Genomic DNA, 21342 nt, shown 5'->3' on the forward strand with positions numbered 1-21342 from the left:
TTTGTTTTTTTAAATTTATTTCCAATTTTGAAAATAAAGGAACTACAACAGTCCAGGTCACTATTATCCCAAACCTGACCCAACCAAACTCTTTTCACTAGTTGTACATTATAAGGCACTTTAAAAAAGCAACTGTTTTCTGGTCCCATTTAAAAGAAGCAGAAATAAGGCATGAAGCATATCTGTACTCTTTTTAAGACAGAAAAATGACTCAGCTGATCACACCAAAATACTGAGATGCTGAAACTAGTTGTGTTTTCATACTTTGGATTCCAATTCTCTGTGCTGTTACCACTGAAACAACTTTTTAAATAACAAAGATAAGACTATATGCCAGACTACATGCAAAAGATATGACAATATGCCAGCTGATTATTCACTACATGGCATGGTTTGGTTTGTTAGATGCTTGGATTTCAGCCTCCACTAGTTACAAAGCATTTTTGGACTGGGTTTTGAGGAAGATGCCTCTGCACATGGCCATGGCAGGGGAGTTGGAGCTAGGTGATCTTTAAGGTTCCCTTCAACCCAAACTAATCTAGGATTCTGAGATTCAAAAGAATAATCCAGGCTAGGAAGGAAGAAACTGCTCCTTTAGAAGAAGGATGCTCACAGTGTTTCTACACTGACGGCATCTCCTGGCCATGTCAAAACTGCATGAGAGAGCATAAAGACAAGTTCTTAAATGCCACCAAATTCATTTTGTATTTTCGAAAAGTGAACTCACGTGCCAACATTTAGTTTCAGAATACACAAGGATTATGTGATTAGAATCCCACTGGCTTGCTGGGAGGATTCAGCAAGATAACTACAAATTACTTAGAGGGCTAGTGTCAAAAGGACTTCTGTACTTATTTAGCCTCTGCTCTAGATTACTGACCCACTTATGAAGAGCTAAGCAGTCCTGCTGTGCAATGCCAACACCCACTCCATCTGTTTGCTTCTGCTTTCTCAGAACCTCCATTAGTCTCGTAAGAAGTTGTGTTAATTACCACATGAGCAGCTTTTGTGTAGTACACACAGGATCAGCCTCCCTTAGTGTGCAGTCACCTTGACAAACAGCACAGGAGCAGAATAAACCTGATTCAGCACAATTATCAATGACACACAGTAAAAAATGCAGATTTCTGAGTAGGTGATTTATTACAACTTTTGTTCAAGCTGCTTCTCAGTTTCGTGAAAAGTCTGTGGGAGTTTGGAAGCTTTAGGTTTCAATGATGAAAAAGTATACTAGAGTTAAACACTGTATCAAACCTCTGGAAATCTCCCAGGGGACCAGAAACTTCTGAAACTGCAAATGAAACTTTTTTTAAAGAATAATGCAACAGTGACAAACAGAAGCATCCCACGACAGTTGTCGATATCTGCACCAAATTAAAAACAGTAGTAAGTAAAACTAAAGCTAGCTAAAAACCAACATACACAAAAACATTTGGAAAGCTAGCCCAGCTGTCACATCAGAACTGCATCTCAGCAGCTTGGCACCACAAACTTCCTGCTGACTAGTAAGGAAAAAAGTTTCAAATTCAGCATTTTATTATTTATCCCTGCTGATCTGCAGATCTTTAAGACATTCATTAAAGTGGGTCTCAAGCAGTGGTTTCATTAACTTACTAAATCCAAGAACAGAATCTCCAAGAAGTCATTACAATACTGAGTTGACATTCATTATTTCTTGGGAACCCAAACTACTGCTGTCAAAGTGAAGTAATATCAACAATATAAAACCCAGCTATGAAATTAAAAAATTCTGTATGGCACTGCTGGCAGCCCTGATATCACCCTGCCCCTTAGTGCCAAAACAATTTTTTAATTTAAAATTAAGCCCTGTATAATAGCCAACACCAACAGAAAAATTCTTCCTGACTAACTCCTAAGGTACTCAAGAGGAGTAAAATCCAGGTCCAGTTCTTTTTACAGCTGAGTGGAGGACAGAGAACAGCAAGAACTGCTAGTAACAGAATATCTGTATTCCATTTTAAAGAATTATTTATTTTGTCTACTTTAGCACAAAAGGTCACGCAAGCATACTCTACTATGAGTAGACTACTGTGAGTCTACTCAAAAACAATGATGTATTAGAATACTGTTTGTATCTTCTAACAAAATTCATTGCAGACATCTATTTTTCTGAAATAGCAATATCTACTGTTCCAGTTTCTCTGAAGGAGGGCTCTATAAAATCCAAGAGCTCTAGAACCTAGGTGCACATTTTTATACCAAGTGTGTTTAACTTGTGTCATATGAAACAACTGCCAATTAAGCACCTCATCTCAGTTTCAGTAAAGACTCGCTAAATACACAGAGTCATCTCAAGAAACCTAAAACCTTACAGGTTCCAATCTTAGTCTGGTGATAATACACTGAGACAAGAAAGCACTAATAATCTATTGTTTCCATCTGGCAAAAGGAAGAAAGCAGAAGGCAAAACCAGAAATTTTTGGGTATATTCTAGGGAAGAAAATAGAAGCAGAGTGCAGCATTAGAAACAAAACGTGAAGAGAAAAGAGAAAAATAAGAATTAAAATAGTCATTTATTCAGGGTAGTGTCATGACTTTCCCAGACAGCTGTGTCAAATCGAAAACAGAATGCTGAAACCATTATCAGATAACAGCTACAACACATTTGATATATGGAATCATTAGTGACACCAGTCAAATCTAGCTTGCGCTATGATTAATACAAAGTTTGAAAGTAGCTAGGATAAATGCACTAATACAGAAATGAAGTTCATCAACCAGATGTAGCTCCTCTCCCCTATAAATAACTTTAGCATCAAGTGACTTAAGTGCCCAGAAAAGTGAAATTCTCTAACTTTCAGGGAAAAACACACCTGTGAAGTGATTTGATACTTCTGTCACACACAATGAGCTTGCCCAGGCACCCCAGTGGGATTTCAGTGCAACATGAATCAAGAGCAGACTGCATTATACTTACAAACATAACCCTTGCTCTCGCACAGCAGTTGCTATGAATTAAGCTGGGAAAGCCAAAGGGGTAGAATGCAAGTTGTTCATCTAAATCTTTATATATATCAGAGGAGCAATTCTAGAAATACCCCAAGTTATTATGCAAAAAGTGTTTTCATTAAACAATAACAATAATTACAGTAAATAAACTGGTCTTCAGACAACTTGCCTCCAAGGATAAAATTTCCCTTCAAAAGGGAGAATGGAGGCAGCTTGTACCATTTAAACTAGCAGATAAAACTGAAAATAATTAGATTACTGAAGTGTTGACCAAGGAAAAACTAGTCTTTTGGTATTTTTTCAAGTACAAGTGTTGGCTCAACCATGCTCCCCCCTCCCCAAGTATAGACAGGGTTATTAAATAAAAGCATGAAGCAGTGCTACAAACTAAGACCAGTGTTAAATATCATCAGAATACACAAAAACAGGATCCTGCATATCAGTGAAAATTGAAATGTAACGAAAGTGTGACTTCACAAAGCATGTGATTCCGTTATAAGCAAGCACCATATTAATCCAATACAGGTTTTAATTAATTTTAAAGAATCAAAAGCATGCAACTATTTTTTAGTCATTTGTTCACAGAAGGTCTGAGCATCCATTTAATCATTTCCTAAGTGGCTGTAACTTCAAATACAATAGCACCTACCTTGGAATTGTCACACATTTTGTATTGCAATTCTGAGTGGTAATTGCCTTCTCAAGCTCATCCAGCTGTCCCGTTTTCTTTAGCTTCTTGACCAAGCTTTTCACTGCTTTCTCACACCACTTCTCCTCCTGACCATTCTGCTCACCACCACCAGCCCCTGCAGTGCCACCAGCGGATTTTTTCCACCCCAGAAGTCTCTTCACAACTGGTGGAGTGAATGGCAATATGGACATGACTTCCACCAGACAGGACACTCAGCAAGCAATGAATTGGAGATTCTCGCCTGATCCCTGAAAACACAAACCAAAACAAGAGACATGTTAGCACTGAGGTTTCACATGAAACAAATACCTGTCTGCCTCAGGACCTTTCACTGCCAAATGCCACAGGACACTGCATCCCAAAAAAAAAAAAAAAAAGATAATTAGCTCAGAAGTAGTCTGTATCAAAGTTAGGTACTTCATCAATAAAGATCAAGTTTGCTGCAGACTCTGCAACAGCAAACACAGACCAAGATTACTGCTGGAATAGAAAATTAATTTTTTCTCAAATCTTTCCCGACTAAAGCAAACTTCACCAAATACAGAAGGTTAACTTGAGTCTAGCTTTGTACCTAGGCTAGCTGGTTTAAGTAATTTATTCATATTTTCCCCAAGTGATTGACAAATTGCATACATATATATGCATGTTCTGCCCATCTCCAAATTAATTTAGCAGATGAAATTGTGTTTGGAAGGTGATTTAGTCATTATGGCTTGACAGAACCCTTCCAACAGCCAGCCATTTCACAAACCTTTTCTCATTTGTCATGTTTTAAATAACTACCAGTTATTTTTACATGGGGGGACACCAATTTCAAATTTCCCCCAAGTCTAGTAATAAGCCTAGTCCCCTCTAAAATTCAGTGGTCTACAGATAATAAACCCTCTCAAATGGCAGTCCTTAAAATCAAGTCTTTCAAAATTCACTAAAGGAACAGTTAAAATCTTACTTTGTAGGCATCGGGGTAGTAGAACTATCTGTTTTCAATTTTAAAAGCCTTTCATTCAGTATAACTACCTGATCAGGATATTAATATAAAATGAAATATTAAAAAGGATGCTGAAACTGGAGCTATGTTTAGCATTCACTGCAATATGCACTTCAAATCATTTAAAAGAGAAATGATAGCCACTTAGGAAAAAGCATCTTGCTTTTGCAGCTTCCATTAGGCTGGTTTTAGGCATTAAAATAAAATACCTGAAATCAACAGGCAGACAGCTGTTAGAAATTGCACAAGGACATTAATGGTCCTATGGATGGAAGCATAGCTTTGAAGTAAAAAACGATCCTATTTCCAGGCAACAAATGGGTATTTGAACTCCAGAAAGTTCCCATATTCCCAAGCTGAGTAAGTTAGTTCAGTCAGCTGAAAATACCTTGTTTTAGCTAAAAGCTAACACTACCTTCAGGCTATTTGATTTGAGCTTTGAAGGCAGCTTACGTGCCTCTCCAACCTGCACAGGCACACTCCTCACATCTACCCAAAATACACCAACTTCATCTTACTGAAGTCTCCCACCTGCACAACAGCGTGATCCAAGGTACTTCAGGGTACAGCATTCATGGCTAATTTATGCCTTGTCACATTTTTGCAGTTTCAGTGAGGGCCAAGTCAACAAACACTAGATTATATTCTACAGGTAATTTAAGTCATAACTTTGCAACTTCTACAAAACAGAACATTCAGTAGGCATGACATTTCAGTTTCAAATAAATTACACCTCCATAAACCAGCTTCTCAGAGCACCCAAAAAATATGACAGAAGCAAGCAAAGTAGTTTTCTGGGGTAAGGGAGACAGAGGTTCTAATTAACAGGGACCAAGATCAACACTGATAATTTTATGCAAGCCATTGAAAATACTCCATCCTAAATCACAGAATCACTGAGTGGTTTGGGAAGAGACTGTTAAAAATCATCTTGTTGCACCTTCTGTCGTGGGCAGGGACACCTTCCCCTATCCCAGGCTGCTCAGAGCTCCATCCAACCTGGCCTGCAACACTTCCAGGGATGGGGCAGCCACAATTTCTCCAGGCAACCTGTGCCAGAACCTAACCACCTCCAGAGGCAAGAATTTCTTCCTTACACCCAACCCAGAACAACCCTCTCTGAGTTTTAAACTATTGCACATTTTTTGTCTGTAGAGGCCCTGGTAAAAGATAAAACATTCATTTTCACACATGACTATAAAGAAATTTTCTTCTTCTAGCAACATTAAATTTTTACTGAATTGTCCCCAATTACTCCAACTGATGGTTTTGCTGAGCATTGCATTGGAGACCTGGCTACAGCAAACAAGAAAAATAAAACTCAGTAGACAACATTTTTCAATGAAACACTGACTCAGACACTCAAGGTCCAGTATGAAAAGGAGTCAAGCCAACAGAACAGCTTTTTGCCACAGGAAGCCCAGTTCTCTTTCCTTTCCTTTCTGTGGCACCATCACCTCAGCACCAGTGCTAATGCTCTTCATAAAAATTCAGCTAGGTAAGGGTAAAAACCCATCAATTTTCTGGGGGTTTTGCCAAGATAGTTCTCTTTCAAGCTAAAAAGCTGCTCACACATGGTACTGATGTACTACAAGTGATGTCAGATGAATTACAGGAGTGTGGAAAGAGAACTCCAGCCCCAGACTACCACTGCAGCACTAGTGTTGACTGCGTAGCTGGAAATGTGCTTTAATTTAAATCATTTATTTTGGTGACAAAGCCAAATTAAGTAGCCTGATATCTTCTGAACCATTTGAGGGCCTGGCAGTGAGACACATTAGACCCCTAATGAGTACACCAAGCAGCTCCAAAGATTAAACAGGGAGGCTTGCAGAGCCTCCAGTGGTTGAAGAACCACACTGGGTTTCTAAAGCAGGGAGCAGCAGTCCCTGGGAGCTTTATAAAAATACTTCAGCCTTTGAGCAAGGCCAGCACTGGGTGCTTCAGAGGCACACACAAGAAATTCAGAAAGACTGAACTAAAGGAGACAACCTCTTTGGCTTTTAAGACTTGTTTCAAAGAGCAGCAATTGATGTATAACACCTAAATATTCAGTGCTGACAGATGTAGGCAATCAAGTACCAATATCACTGCTGCTCCACACACCAATTCTTATCCTTATCTGAATATTTACTGTTCTTTAGCTTCAAATTTGACACCTTTCAGTGCCACAGAATACTCCTTTGACTGTCAGCCTTATAAAACACAGACTTCAGAGAGGTCTCATTTACCACCAAGGCGGTAAATAGCCTCTTTTGGAGCCTATTCTCCCAGGCCCTCCAAACAGTCTCAATGCTTTTATCCAATTTTTCAGCTTTTAATACTCCCTGTGATGAAGTGCTCCATTTTGCAGTATTCTCTCCCCTAATAATGAAATAAAATTTTCTGTATTATCTGGTGGTTTGGTGTTTCTTTATTAAAGATTTGCCTTCCTGCTTCAAATGCACATTGAGTAACTTAAATCCTGGAGCACAAAAGAATTTAGAAATTCCATACACTTCATTTCATACTCTCATATTATTTTGACATACTCAGAGGAAAATAATTTTTTAAAAAATCTCTTTTTACATTTCCAAATGACTGTAAGCTCAGATCTAACTAATCAGAAATTTCTAGATACTACACTTAATTTTATACAGTTGCCTTACAGATGTGGGCTCATCCAGCTTCTGCAGAAGATATCAGAAAGCACAAATTGATATGTTACCTCCATGAAAATAAACTGTAAGAAATCCCAAAACACCAAGAGATACATTTAAAGAGCCCTTTCTAACAATGATTTTTTGCAGCTTAGCAGCTATTTAACAAAAACACAACATACATCACAGCTGCAGACTAGGATTCTGGGAGGCTTAAACTAACTTCTTCCTTCTAGCTATTGTTTTGCCATGTCAGTGATTTGCCAGGAGTTATCAATAAGAATTTCAATAAGTTATTCCAGGAGTGACTCTGTATCTTTCAAAGGGTGAGCAGAGAGAATGTGACACAAGTAGGGCAGGGACTTCATTCAGCTTAATACTTCAGCCTATTGTGATGAGTACTCGCATGAGAGTAAATTTCAACCTTAATTTACGAAAAAAAGGCACTCTGCTCCAAGCCTAGAGAGATAGTGCAAACTGCAAGGCACGAGTGGGCTGAATTATGAGCAATTTGGATAAATGGAGATTTTGCAATGAAAATGCAGCCATGGTGCATCCAGCCCAGTACTCCAACAGCTCCTAAGGTGGCAAGAGGACGTGCTACTCAAGGAAAGCATGCGAATCTGGCTGTATTCTGAGCATGTGAACCTGGCTGTATTCTGCAGTCCACTCTCCTCATAATCCTTCAGCAATTTTAACTATTACAAAATTAAAGGCTACATTGCTACTTACTTCCATCAGAAGCAATTTATGGACTTGCTGTCCACAAATCCATCTAACCACCTTTTGAACATGCCTTCACAACCTCTTGTGGCAGACTGCACTAGTATTTAAGCGCCCACTGTTAAAAGAACTACCTCTAGTAATTTAATTTATTCCCTTCCTAGTTTCAGAAAGTCACTCTTGTTCTACCACTGAAAATTTTGCTGAAGAATGAAGAACTACTTGCATTCATCTGGCTTGCAAGCTTCACAACTGTGTACAACTGAATCACGTCCCTCCCTCAAATAAGAGGGCTCTCAGCCTCTCTTCACAAAGAAACTATCTGAACACAGCTCACACAGTTTGGGATGTTCCCCTGGACAGAGGCCAAGCCTGAAAGCTTTACTTCTTCCATTAAATTAATTCCAAGTACTTGAAGACACTGTATAAGGACTAATCCAAGGACCATAGGAAAAAAATTCTATCAGCCTAACATTGTCTTTGCATTTATTCCTTTTGTCATATTATCCTAAAGCTCTCAACATTATAATTTAAATATAAAGCACAAAGACAGAAATTTACACCTCATGAGGAACTGGAGACAGAAGGCAGGGTGCACATGTCTGCTTGCTGCAGAACATCTGTCAGGAGCTCAAACAAACATAAGGATCCCTAGACCTGCATTGATCATTCTACCTGTACCCACCCAAATGGTATCAGAAACATCTTGTTTACACCAATGGGTTTAGGAGTCACTGTTAAAGCTCATTTTTGACCAGCAAATCCCATTTCTAGTCATCAATTATAACTTTTAGCTTCAAATGGATACAGTAATAGAAGAAGATTTGCTCTCTTAAACAACAATAATTGCATACATTGCTGGCACTTACCTCTTGCTAGAAACACTCCTCTAGATTTTTGCCTGGTATGCCTTCTTCCTCCACTAAAAAAAATAAAACATGTTCTCCCCCCAAATGCACACAGAACACAATCTTTACCAATGCTGCAAGAAACATTTCCACATTGCTAAAATGGCATCAGATTAACTACATGCTGAATATGTAACATCCCCTCTTACTTGGTTTTTTGTGATTCCCTTGTAGTTTAGAGCCAACCTCCTCAAAAAACTGAGCGCTCACAGCCTTTGCTTTAAAAGGAGCTCAGATGTGCTTCACCATCACTGACTCTTTGCACCATGACCCCTGTGCTCTCTTCTGCTGAGGCCAAATGGCATGGCCCAAATTTGATCCTTATTTCCTTCCTGTGCACTACCTCCAATATCCACTGCAAGACACCAAGATTCAGGGACTCTCTGGGTAGCTGTCAGGAGATTTTCAGGATCCCTTCCCAAGCTCAACTGTAGTTGAACTAGTAGTACCAAGTCAGCAGAAAACTTCCATTTCAGCCCTTTCCATCCCAAGTTCATCTCTGGACTGTGCCTTCAAACTGCAGCTATGGATACTCAAGGGAGTACTCATTGTTACCCAGAAAGGTACAAAAGTTTCTTTAGATTGCTGGAACACAGAGAGCCATGTGCTGTTACTCCCAACAGATTAAGACTGGAAGAGCTACAAATTGCCTAACTTTGGTGGTATTTGTTTCATCTCTGCCCCCGCAGCATATCTCTCCTCCCTGATGCACACATGTTTCTATAGTTGGTCAAACAGTGTCATAGTTGGCAACTTCTAAAGTCAAAGTTTGAGTCATGTCTACTATTATTCCATTCTACTGTGCTTCTCTGGAACAAGTATTAAATATTAAGCCCATGATCCCAGCAATAACTAAGCACAAAAGATGAAGAAAACCTTAAGGGCAGCATACTAGCAGACTAAAATCTTCAAGGGAAATTTTCCTTTCCTGAGCGTCTGGAACATACTATAAACACATTGGTGCTACCAAAAATATCAAGTGATTTCTGGCTAATTTATTCTAAAGCCTTATGCAACATATTTCATATCAGTCTCCTTATTCATCTTAAACTTGAAATAAAGAAATCTGATCTCTCCTGGTTTTACTAGAAGTATTCTGGCTTAGAAGAATTTCATTTGCAAGAGCTCTTCTGAAATAAAGAGGACAGAAGTTAAGCTCCTGAGGAAAGAAGATCGAGGAAAATAATTTGTGGTATTTGAGAGAAAGTCTACAAGCTCATTTCCTCCCTATTTTAGTCCCATTTTTGGGATTTTTTTAAAGATAATGTTTTTTTCATTAATCCTGGAATCTGGAAAAGATTCTTTATCAATTTCACAATGTGCACCTGAATTCAGTATGAACTTCAAACTGAAATCAAAGTCAATATTTTACATTTGAGATAGAATCTGCTCTAGCTTAAATCACTCAGTGGAAAGGACAAGGGGCATCTATTGCACCCACCACTCCTCCAAAAACTGCCTTTCAAGATTCCAGAAGGGCTAACTCTTTCATTTCCTACAAACAGACATCTGGTTTTGTGACACCTTTCTGAAGAACCAGCACCAGAAAAAGTGGTATGGTGCTCATTCTTACTGCTCATTCATTCATACTCAGGTCAGAGTAGGGCAGTATTCCCTTACTGGGGTTTGGCTCTTTGGGTTTTTCCTTCAGAAGGGGTGTTCAGCCTCACTGAGTAATGCCCTCAGACTCCAGTTTAGATTTTCAACTGATCAGCCCAGTAGGAAAGGTGGCTCTGGAGAGCTCCCATCCCAAGGAGCTCTGGCCAGCAAGACCAAGGTCCTGGTTCTGTTTTGACACAGGCTGATGAAATTCAAGGCAGGATGCTTGTGACCTTGGAGGGAAGGAGGAGCAAAGTGATTTCCTCCTCTGGGCCAGCTTTACAGTGAGAAATTGAAACATGCCTATACAGAGACTCAATTTACACATCTTTTTAAGTTTACCACGCTCTAGTATTGCAATGCATCTTGAAACACTACATAACTATACTCATTGAAAACATAGTTACTCACCTATCATGACTGTAGATCTCACTCACTCCATGAAGTCTTTTTATGAATCAAATGAGAAAACTCAAATTTCTCATATACAGAACTAAACAAGCATAATCATAATCTTAAAAAAGCTTGGGAAGCTGGATTTTTCTTCAATTACTAAGGGCTACCTCAAATTGTAGCCAATGCAGTAATGAAAAGGTGTGTTGCTATTAAAAAATTAGCACTCCATCTAACACACGCACTCCTGGCATGCTAAAATTGGCTGCAACAGGAGACATGAGAAGAAAGAGTTGCTAATTTTATTGACCTTTGATTAAACTACTGGAGGGCCCAATGTATTTTAGCAACTCTCCCAAAACTGCAGAAGAGGAAAACTTCCACAACTGTAGCTGGCCAATCCACCTGTCTCTACAAAGATGCAAAATTCTTCCACTTATTCAGTATTATGAACAAGATCAGAGTACTGCTTCTTAAAACTCAAAGGACATTAACAGCCCCAGAAAAGCAGTGACTAAGCACTCCAAAACACAGCAGTTTAAGCCCTTCTCACCTCAATAATTTTAACTAAAATTTTCCATGTGCAACAGGCAAGTGTCAGCTTTGTTATTTTAGAAAATAAATACTCCTGGGCTAAATTTGACAGGAATATTCACAGAGCTGCTATCAGTTACCTAGGTACCTGTTTCAGTTTATAGCTTAGCAGCTCCTCCACTTTGTTAAAGCCCAAACAATTGCATTTAACAATTAGTTAATGCGAGTTCACTTTCAATGGAGGCCTAGTGTTCCTCAGACAAGCCAGCCCCCCACCCCCTTGATAAGCAAGGTTCCATTATGTTATATATCTATCTGATGTTAATCTCCTATTGCTCCAGGGTTTTAAACCAAGCTCAAGCCCCAGACTAAACTGATGGGAGACTCAGGAGCTTCCCTCTTGCAGTCTCTGCTTGGTCTTCGTTCACACTGTGGCTGTCAAACACACAATCAGAGTAAAAAGTCATCTGGAATGAAGACTTACTGTTTGCAATGGAGTTTCTGTTACTGGAAGTGGAGAGGAATGTTTAGAGAGGTTTTCTGCAGTAGCCAATTTCTTCTAGCCCAGAGAGTATTGAGCACAGGGCTGCCTGTACTCTCCATTCTATTACAAAAACCTAATCCCATCGCATGACCTGCAGCAATTCAGTTTAACAAATCAACAATTACAAATATTTTGGCAAAGTAAGCTTAGGTATTGTTTGCCTCTCGGCACAGTTCACAACCAGTTTATGGCTTTATGATAAAAGTCATTAAATCCAATCTGAAAAGCAGAATTTACAGCTCACTTAGCAAGTCAGGCCCATAAATGGATGCTTTCAATTACAGGGCATTTACATGCACAACCATTAAGGCAGCACTGAATACATTTGAAAACTCTGGAATACTTTTTATAATAATTAAAACTTTGCGTACTGTTCTTTATACAAACAAAACTTAGGAATTTGCTTCAGTCTCAAGGAGAGCTCAGATTCATTGTTACCCAGAACATACTACAAAGCCTGTTCTCCCAGTACTTTAGTGGGAAAGGGATTAGAGAGATGGAAACAAGGTTTGTTTTTTAAAGTTGCCCTCAGTAGCAGGGAGGGCTTTTTGAGCTCCAATAAACTCAATTATATCAACTGGTGCTCAAGACTTCTGAAAGATCAAGTGGAACAGGAAGATGGAGGAGGACCCAGGGAGAGCCTTTCATTTGGAGATTCACTGTGCAACTCCAGGGTATTTGATTTTGTTGGTCAATCTAGCTGCCGGGTGGAAGGAAACAAGAGAACAATTCAGAGACCAAATCTTTAACCTCATTTTTTCAATTGCTTCAATTGTCCTGCTTCTTTTACTGTTAAACAAAACCTCAGGAAAGCTGATGAATTCTTCTCCAAGGTTCTATCACGCACATCCAGCCTCTTCAATGAAAAAAACTGGATCTTCAAACACTTACACTTCTTTTGTTGACTGTCTGTGTATCTGACCCACGCAACTGCAGAACAACAACCAGGTGCCAGGTTACTCTTTTCAACACCCCAAGATGCTGTCCAACATATGCTCAGACTCATCTTCAAGTGGAAAACACCTTAAACAAGACCCTCCCCTTCCACTTCTTCAAGGCATTTGTAACTAACATTATCTTTCATCACGATAGTGCTAAGCAAAGGGAGGAAGGGACTTCACAGACACCTCCTTTACTCACACTCTCTCATCCCCCCCGAATTCACTGGAGCCTGTAAATGTTAGAAGTTTGAAAGCTGTGCCTCAGAAGGAGCACACAAACAACCCACTCACGCACCAACACCTCGACAAAGCATGAGAAAATCTAAACAAGCAACCTCGCTCTGCTGGCCTCTCACCTCAACCAGAAGGTGTTTCTTTCCCAGCCTGGAGAACAGAGCAACAGCTAATCAGTCCCTCACTGCAGAGGCCAGCCCCCACAGCAGTAATGTCATGAATCAGTCTGAAAGTACAGCTCTCCAGGCTAAGACAGAACGCTTGAGAAAAGACAAACCTGCTGTTACCTGCGGCCTCCTAACAAGCTGTTTTATGAACCTCTCACTACCAATGGAATCTAACCCCTTTACACCCCTGGACTGTGACAGCATGAGCTCCGCACACAATACACACACAGGCTGCAGGTTTTTGGAGACATTCGTTTTGGTTAGCCCAGTAAACAAACTTTTTCCTAATGCTACCCGACTCACAAGCATTTGAAAAGAGCACAACACACGTGTTGGGTTTTTCTCAGTCAGAAACTGTGACGGACGACCAGAGACACAAGACTAGCCTGCAGCCTGAATGCCAGCTGCTCAACAGCTCTCCACAATCATCACAAGAGCTCTTCGCTCATTCACACGCTTTTTTCCGTTCTTTTATTTCCCCAGAGTGAACACTAAAAGACCACGCTGCACTGCACTTCTCTTCCCTTCCACTCTCCACAAAATAAAAAAAAAAACAAACCAAAAAACCCTACAAACAGGAACTCCACAACTCTGCAGCAACAACACCAACCACTTGCCCTTATCACGACAGAGCTTCCTCCATGCACTTATCGGGACAGATGAGACATTACCTGGTTGTGTTTGTTTACAAACAATACCCAGGGATGGAGCTGCCACAGTTCCTCTGGGCAGCCTGTGTCAGCACCTCACTACCCTCGCAGGGAGGAATTTCTCCCCAGTATCCCACCTACCCCTGCCCACTGACAACACACAGGATGCTGCAGCATTAAAGGCGTGAATAAAACCAGTAACCTCGAGTCCTTACTCACGTGGGCTGTGTGTATTTTACACCCGCGGCTCTGCAGACAAGGAGAGGGGACAGACAAAAGGGTGAGGCGAGGCCTCGCCATCCCAAACACAAACTCTTAGCTCCAAACACAACCCCTCACCCCACACCGCTGCTAACTTTCTCCTCCAAAACTCCACGGAGTTTCGCACACACAGCCCTGACTGCACGTCCAGGAGGCACATAGGGGTGTCCTGTGCAGCGGTAAGCGCTGGACGCGATGATCCCCGCCGGTCCCTTCCAGCTCGGGATATTCTGCGGACCCCTGCAAGGAAAACACACCGGGCACGGAGGGAGGGAGCGGGGGAAAGAAGGAGCGGGGGAGAGGGAGAGCGGGGGAGAGAGGGAGCGGCACAACTTCTTTATTCCTCCCTCCCCTCACCCACACACACACGGGCAGCACAGCGCGGCCCTCCCACCACAGCCCGGGGGTAATGCCGGCGGTAGCGGGATAACCAAGCCCGGGTCCCACCACAACAAAAAGGGCGAGGGCGTAGGGAGGCGCCCCCGGCCCCGCCGGGACCAGGCCCGGACGGTTCCTCACGGCCCGCGCAGCGCCAGCGGAGCGACCCTGCCCATGGGGCAGGACCCCGGGGCCAGTACCCACCAGCACCTACCGGGAGCCACCAGGATCCGCCGAGAGCCACCGCTCCTTCGCCTCCTTCTTCCTCCTCTCCCCTTCCTTATCCTCCTCCGTCCCTCCGAGTGCTGTGCGGCCGCCGCCTCTTCCCTCAGCGTTACCTCCTCTGAGGGCCCGCCCCCCGAGCCGCCCCGCCCCCGCCGCTGGGCGGGGAGGCCTCCCATTGGCTGCCTTTATCTTTTCTTTAAAGATCCGCACTGCGATTGGTCCATGGGTCTAATTGGCACACAGAATCGCGAATAGGGTGCCCACAGCGTGAAAAAAAAAAAAGACAAGGGAAGGGGAGTGGAAGAAAGAGGCGTGAGGCGAAGGGAGGCGGGTCGAGGTCGCAGCGCTCATTGGTTGGTTCGGCTGGCAGTCACATCGCGCGCGCCCGCCGCGGGAGGCTGATCGGCGCGCGTCGGAGGCTTGGATGAGCTGCTGCAGCGCAGCCGCAGTGCGGCGCCCCCGCTCCATATCCCTCCGCGGCGGGCACGGTGGGAGCTGAGAATGAGTGCATCGATTACCGGCGGGAATTGCCGCTGGACTCCAGCTGGGACCTGCACGGGTGGGCTGTGGTACCTGGCTTCTACCGGCGATAATGTGACACTACGACCAGGGCAGCGACCGCCCCCCTGTGCCGGCACTGCTGAGGCACTTCCAGTGCTGGGAACAGCTCTGGGCCCTCAGGACAAGAGAGACCCTGAGGGGCTGGAGCGTGTGCAGGGCAGGGAACGGAGCTGGGAAGGGGCTGGAGCCCCAGGAGAGGCTGAGGGAGCTGGGAAGGGGCTAAGCCTGGAGCAAAGGAGGCTCAGGGGGGCCCTTGTGGCTCTGCACAGCTCCTGACAGGAGGGGACAGCCGGGGGGATCGGGCTGTGCTCCCAGGGAACAGGGACAGGAGCAGAGAGAACGGCCTCAGGTGATGTTGAGGTTGGACATTGGGAAAATTCCTTCATGGAAAGGGTTGCCCACCCGTGGTACAAGTTGCCCAGAGCAGTGGTGGAGTCTCCATCCCTGTGGGGATTTAAAAGCCATGTGGATGTGGCACTTGGGGACATGGGTCAGTTGTGGCCTTGGCAGTGCTGGTGTCACAGTTGGACTCACTGGTCTCGGAGAGCTTCTCCAGCCTGAACGATTTTGTTGTTCTAAATAGATTCAAACTGCCCACAGCTCAATGTCCAGCAATGGCACAACAGTTCCAGGGCAGGGGTCCCAAGGTGTGACAGGGACACAAGGCAGCCCCAGAGTCTGCCCAGCCTCCCTCTGCTGCCTGCACCCCAAACTCAGTAACTCTTTACACACTCTTAACTCTTAACATAGGGGTTCCCCCCATATGCTGGGTCTTTTTTTAGCTACTGTCCTCAATAGTATCTGCAAAGCTTTAACCACTTGTGTTGAGGTAATGGTGAAAGGTAACCAAATTCCTGTGCCCCAGCAGGGGCCCAGGGTCACCATAAGGGAATCAGAGCCTGTTGTGACAGTGCATATTTGGGGACCCACTGTGAAACCCATGGCTGTTGTGTCTGTAGAGACCTTTGCAAGGATACCCAGCAGGTTCTTTGGGGCTATTCAGCCTGGAAAAGAGAAATTTTCTGTGGAGACCTCACAGCACCTTCCAGTATCCAAAAGGGCCCACATGGAAGCCAGAGAGGGATTCTCTGTCAGGAACTGCAGTGACAGGACAAGGGGGAATGGGTAGAAATTGAAAGAAGGGATGTTTAGGCTAGATCTTAGAAAGTAATTCTTTGCTATGAGGGTCGAGAGACACTGGGACAGGTTGCCCAAGGAGGTTGTGGATTCCCCAACCCTGGAAGTGCTCAAAGCCAGCTTGGATGGGGCTTGGGGCAACCTGTATTGTGGAAGGTGTCCCTGCACATGGCAGTGGGGGTCAGATGAACTCTTAAGGTTACTTCCAACCTCTTAACATTCTATGATTCTACAGGTGGGAAGCCACAAGGTGGGAATTTAATGGGGTTTGTTGAGGTGAGAAGGTCAGTTCCAGATTTGCTGTAGGTCTGTTGGAGATCCTCTGGTTTTTTTTTTTTTTTTTTGCTTTTGCCTTTTCGATACTTTAGTATATATCATATATCTCCACTTCAAGCCACTTCCTTCACACCTGAGGTCACCTCTCCCTAACATAGCAGTTGTCTCTCCAGAGTCATGCTCATTTTCTAGACTGAGAGGGTTTCTGCACTCTCTGATGTAGGTGTTATGATTCAGTGTCTTGGGCAGAGCTCCCATCTCAACAGGGCTGGTATTCCCAGGAGCAAGGTGAGACACCTCACAATATTTAGCCCTTCTACAGAATGTGGACTCACAGAAATCCCCCTCTTGCCTCGTCTGTGCCTGGATTTTCCCAGCTTGAAGCAGACATGTGGTTTAATTTTTTTGGTAGCATTTTCAGCCAGTTCCAAACGTTTGAGATTCAAGCTGGTCATGAAATTAACAGCAAAGTGAAATGGAGAAGATCCCCTCTGCAGACAAAGCAGAGCATCTGAGAGATTGCCATCATGTTTTTGAAAGATAAGGTGTTCCAGTCATGTTGTGCCTGGAAACACATACAGACTATTCAGGCAACACTGCACTTGCTTTATGGAGGTTTCACTGCATTCAGAGAAATTATTTTTCCTATGAAGAGTAGTTGAATTAAGCTCAGTTCTCCTATGGATTTGCATCAGACATTCCCTTCACCTCTCCTCTACAACCGATTCATGGCTCCCTCTCCTCCTATCTCCAAGGCTGATTCCTGATACAGCCAAATCTCCTTTCTATGTCCCCAGTCTACTTGTGTGGCCTTCTGTCTGGAGCAGCACATGCTGTGCTTGGTTCAGGGATGTGTGTGCTCTGGCTGGCCAGCTGCCTGCCCCTTATCTACTGCCAAGGAAGTCAAGCAGTGCTGATAAGGCTGAGCTCTGCCTTTCTCCCCGGCAGAGCACTTAACAACACGTGTCTTCTCTGACATGGCTGCTGCTTGCCATGAAGCTCGACAGACTTTGTGTTTCCAGAAGCTCTACTTCTCTTTCAGGTGTGGTTGAAATCAGTCAAAAGGTTGGCCAGCTGATGCTGGGGGACCCTTACGCACGCACACAAATCCAACATTTGCATAAACCTTTTTCTAGGAAAGGACATTGCAAGCAGCAGGAGGAAGAAAGTTGATGGAGGAAGGCAGCATCATGGCTGCAAATCCCAGAGCCCAGAAGTTACCTCAGAAGCAGGGGGGCTGTGGAGAAGGGCAGGCAGGCAGGCAGGATGTGCATCTGCTCTAGAAAGAGCTCCCAGCTGTACGCCTGTACCTCCAGAAAGAGCATTGATTTAGATTGGGCATTAGGAAGAAGTTTTTTTTGATGAGGGTGATGAAGCACTGGCATAGGCTGGCCAGAGAGCTGGTGGATGCCACATCCCTGGAAACATTCAAGGTCAGGTTTGACAGGGCTTTCAGACACCTGATCTCACTGAAGTTATCCCTGCCTTTGGCAGGGGAGTAAGACTGGATGACCTTTAAAGGTCTCATGCAAATTCAAATCCAAACTATTTTATAATTCTGTGAAATAATACTTGATTTAGTAAAGCAAACTGCAAAACTTGATCCCTGACACCAAAGCTGGATATTGCTATGTCCTTTTAATTAGTCACAGAATCCTAGAGTAGTTTGGGTTGGAAGGCTGGAAGTTCATCTCATTTCACCCCCTGCCATGGGCAGGGACAGCTTCCACTACCCCAGGTTGCTCCAATCCCTGTCCAACCTGCCCTTGGACACTTCCAGGGATCCAGGGGCAGCCACAGCTGCTCTGGGCACCCTGGGCCAGAGCCTCACCACCCTAAAGGCAAGAATTTCTTCCTAAAATAAAATCTAAGTTTTCCTTTTTTAGTTTAAAACTATTTCCCCTTGTCCTTTCATTATCTGCTCTGTAACAGTTGCTCTCCATCTTTTTTATGGGATCCCCTTAGGTACTGAAAGTGCTCAGTGGCATCTTCTTGGAGCCTTCTCTTGTGCAGCTCAACAGCCCCAGCTGTGCCAGGCTGGCTCCAGAGCAGAGGGGCTCCAGCCCTGGCAGCAGCTCCGTGGCCTCCTCTGGTCTAACTCCAGGTCCACGTTTCTCAAACCACATAGCTCAGCACATTTTGGACATTAGCTACAAATGGCTGTCAGTCCCATTTGGATTTGAGGCTGCAGTGCAAGAACATGAGCATCTCCCTTAAGGTCTCCAAGTGTGCGTGAGCAGTTCAACATCCTCACAAAGGATGTCATGTGCAGAGACAGCAACAGCTCAGTGGTATCTCTCATCTGTCTGCTAAAAAGAACAAAAGAGGTTGAGCAACTTGGTCTAGTGGAAGGTGTCCTGCCTGTGGAACAAGATGATCTGCAAGGTCCCTTCAAACCCAAACCACTCTGTGATTGTATGAAATAACCCTAGACCTAGAAAAATATGATGAAGCAGTAGCTGGCTGTGGTGTGCTATAGAGGATACGTGTTGACTTCCCAAAGCCTGTGACCAAAGGAAATACAACAGCAATATCAGGTAACTTCAAAGACACATAGGATTTCTGAATGACTCAACACTAGCAGGTATCCCTGTGTGGAGGTAGAGACAAGTGCAAAGTGCAATGCCAGGAGGACAGGTCTTGGAGGCAGAGTAGATAGTTTTTGTGTTGAAATCATTATTATCAACATGTCAAAATGATGTGTTAAACTGAAAAAAAATGGAAGAGCTATGAGCAGAGGTGTGATACAAAAAGATCAGTTCAAGACCAGGTGACAATGTATGACTGGGGAAATCCTCACCCTGGTCTGCAGGTTCCTCATGAAGGGAGCTGAAGGGTCAGACACTGATCTTTTCTCTCTGGTGATCACTGACAGGACCCAGGGGCACAGCTGGAGCTGTTCCAGGGGGGTTTAGTTTGGATATCAGGGAAAGGCTCTCCCCCAGAGGGTGCTGGCACTGCCCAAGCTCCCCAGGGAATGGGCACAGCCCCGAGGCTGCCAGAGCTCCAGGAGCCTTTGGACAGCACTGCCAGGGATGCCCAGGGTGGGATTGCTGGGGCAGGGCAGGAGCTGGGCTCTGCCGGAGCTCCAGGAGCATTTGGACAGTACCCTCAGGGACAGGGTGGGATTGCTGAGGTGTCTGTGCAGGGCCAGAGATTGGACTTGTGGTCCTTGTGGTTCCCATCCAAGTCAGGGTATAGTGTTTACTTCTGTGTATAAAAACAACCACAAATCCATGGAAAACCACTGTTAAATGTTCCTAGATTTCTTAGCTCATTCTCTTGGAGAACTATTCTGTACTTCAGTAGGTGCTTTGTCTCTTGCATCACTGGCTGCAGTGTTGCTTCCCTGCTTTCTCTTAATGCCATCTGAGCACATTATTTTCTCTCCAAACTTACATGGAAGTAACTTTCCCCTTGCACAAATCTGCAAAAGATTATGAAAGAGGGAATGGCACTGAGTCTGGAAGCTGTGAAAGGCACAGATCCCCTTTCACTCTGCATTACTTCATGGCCAAACATGGAAACAGCCTGTCCATGGCATTGCAGGACTGCCTGCCGCGGGGGAAGCAGTACAACAAAAACCACCCCTATTGTTGGTACCAGCATGAAAACCCTCCTGGAGGACTGAGATTGTGTCTCCCTCTGAGGGTTAAATATGGATTAAGCCCCTTTTCCTTGTATCTCGTCAAGCTTGCACACAGCCTCACGCTGTACCAGTTCTTCTGGCTGCGCAAAGAGGGTTAAAGAGAAAACCACACTCTGCTTTCCCTGTCACATCATGAGGAACATGTCAGTTGATTTTCAAGACAAGTAATGTCTGGCGTAACGTCAAAACGGGCATTGCATTAAAGTGACTAGAGAAGAGATTTAATGTCATAAATTTAAATAAAGCCATTGCATGAGGCATAAAAATCTCCAAAATAAACAGCAACTTTACTCAGTCACACCAGCATAAATTAAATACTCACAAAACTTCTCAAACTTAATAAAATATGCTACAACCTATGGCTGGGAATAACAGCAAAATACATGAAAAAGGCATTGCATATTTCTGTTATTCTTATCTTTCCAATATTGAAATTATTCATTATTTCAGTAATGCAATGAATAACCTCTGAAACTTTGAAACACAAATCTGTTCACTACCTCTTCTGAAATGCAGAAGTATGTTTCCAATATTACACAAATCACTGTCATTTCAGACTGGGCTGTTGGAAGATTTCAAAACAAAGCCAAAAAAAAAAAAAGAGGAATCAGTTCCACAGTGAAAAAAATATTGACAAAAAATAAAACTTGACAGCTCTTGATGTAAGCCTGCTGTGTCTGTCTTATCCCCTTGGCAAAGCAGACTTAAGAAATAACCACTATTCAAAATAATAAGCTAAAAGCAAAGTTCTGCCTTTCTTGACCCATCATTGCACAAACTGGTTGGTGTTTGTGGTATAAAGCACTGTGCTTTCATCAGATGGAATGGAGTTAGACATAATCCTTAGAAGTGACATCCCCCTTGAGACATTCAA

General features: G+C 43.5%; 1 protein-coding gene across 4 annotated transcripts in view; it reads right to left on the minus strand.

The window, feature by feature from the left end:
* SMAD2 (SMAD family member 2) overlaps positions 1 to 14979 on the minus strand; it is a 49986-nt gene extending 35007 nt beyond the window's left edge. For all 4 annotated transcript variants that reach the window (XM_077171224.1, XM_077171223.1, XM_077171222.1 and 1 more), the window contains exons 1-2: positions 14835 to 14979; positions 3620 to 3909 (exon numbers count right to left, since the gene is read on the minus strand). In XM_077171224.1, the coding sequence (XP_077027339.1) occupies positions 3620 to 3852 (233 nt within the window). In that variant the 5' untranslated portion in view covers positions 3853 to 3909; positions 14835 to 14979. The remainder of the gene's footprint in view (positions 1 to 3619; positions 3910 to 14834) is intronic.
* Positions 14980 to 21342: the final 6363 nt, after the last annotated feature.

This window comes from Agelaius phoeniceus, chromosome Z, assembly GCF_051311805.1.
Source record: "Agelaius phoeniceus isolate bAgePho1 chromosome Z, bAgePho1.hap1, whole genome shotgun sequence".
Classification (NCBI taxonomy): domain Eukaryota; kingdom Metazoa; phylum Chordata; class Aves; order Passeriformes; family Icteridae; genus Agelaius; species Agelaius phoeniceus.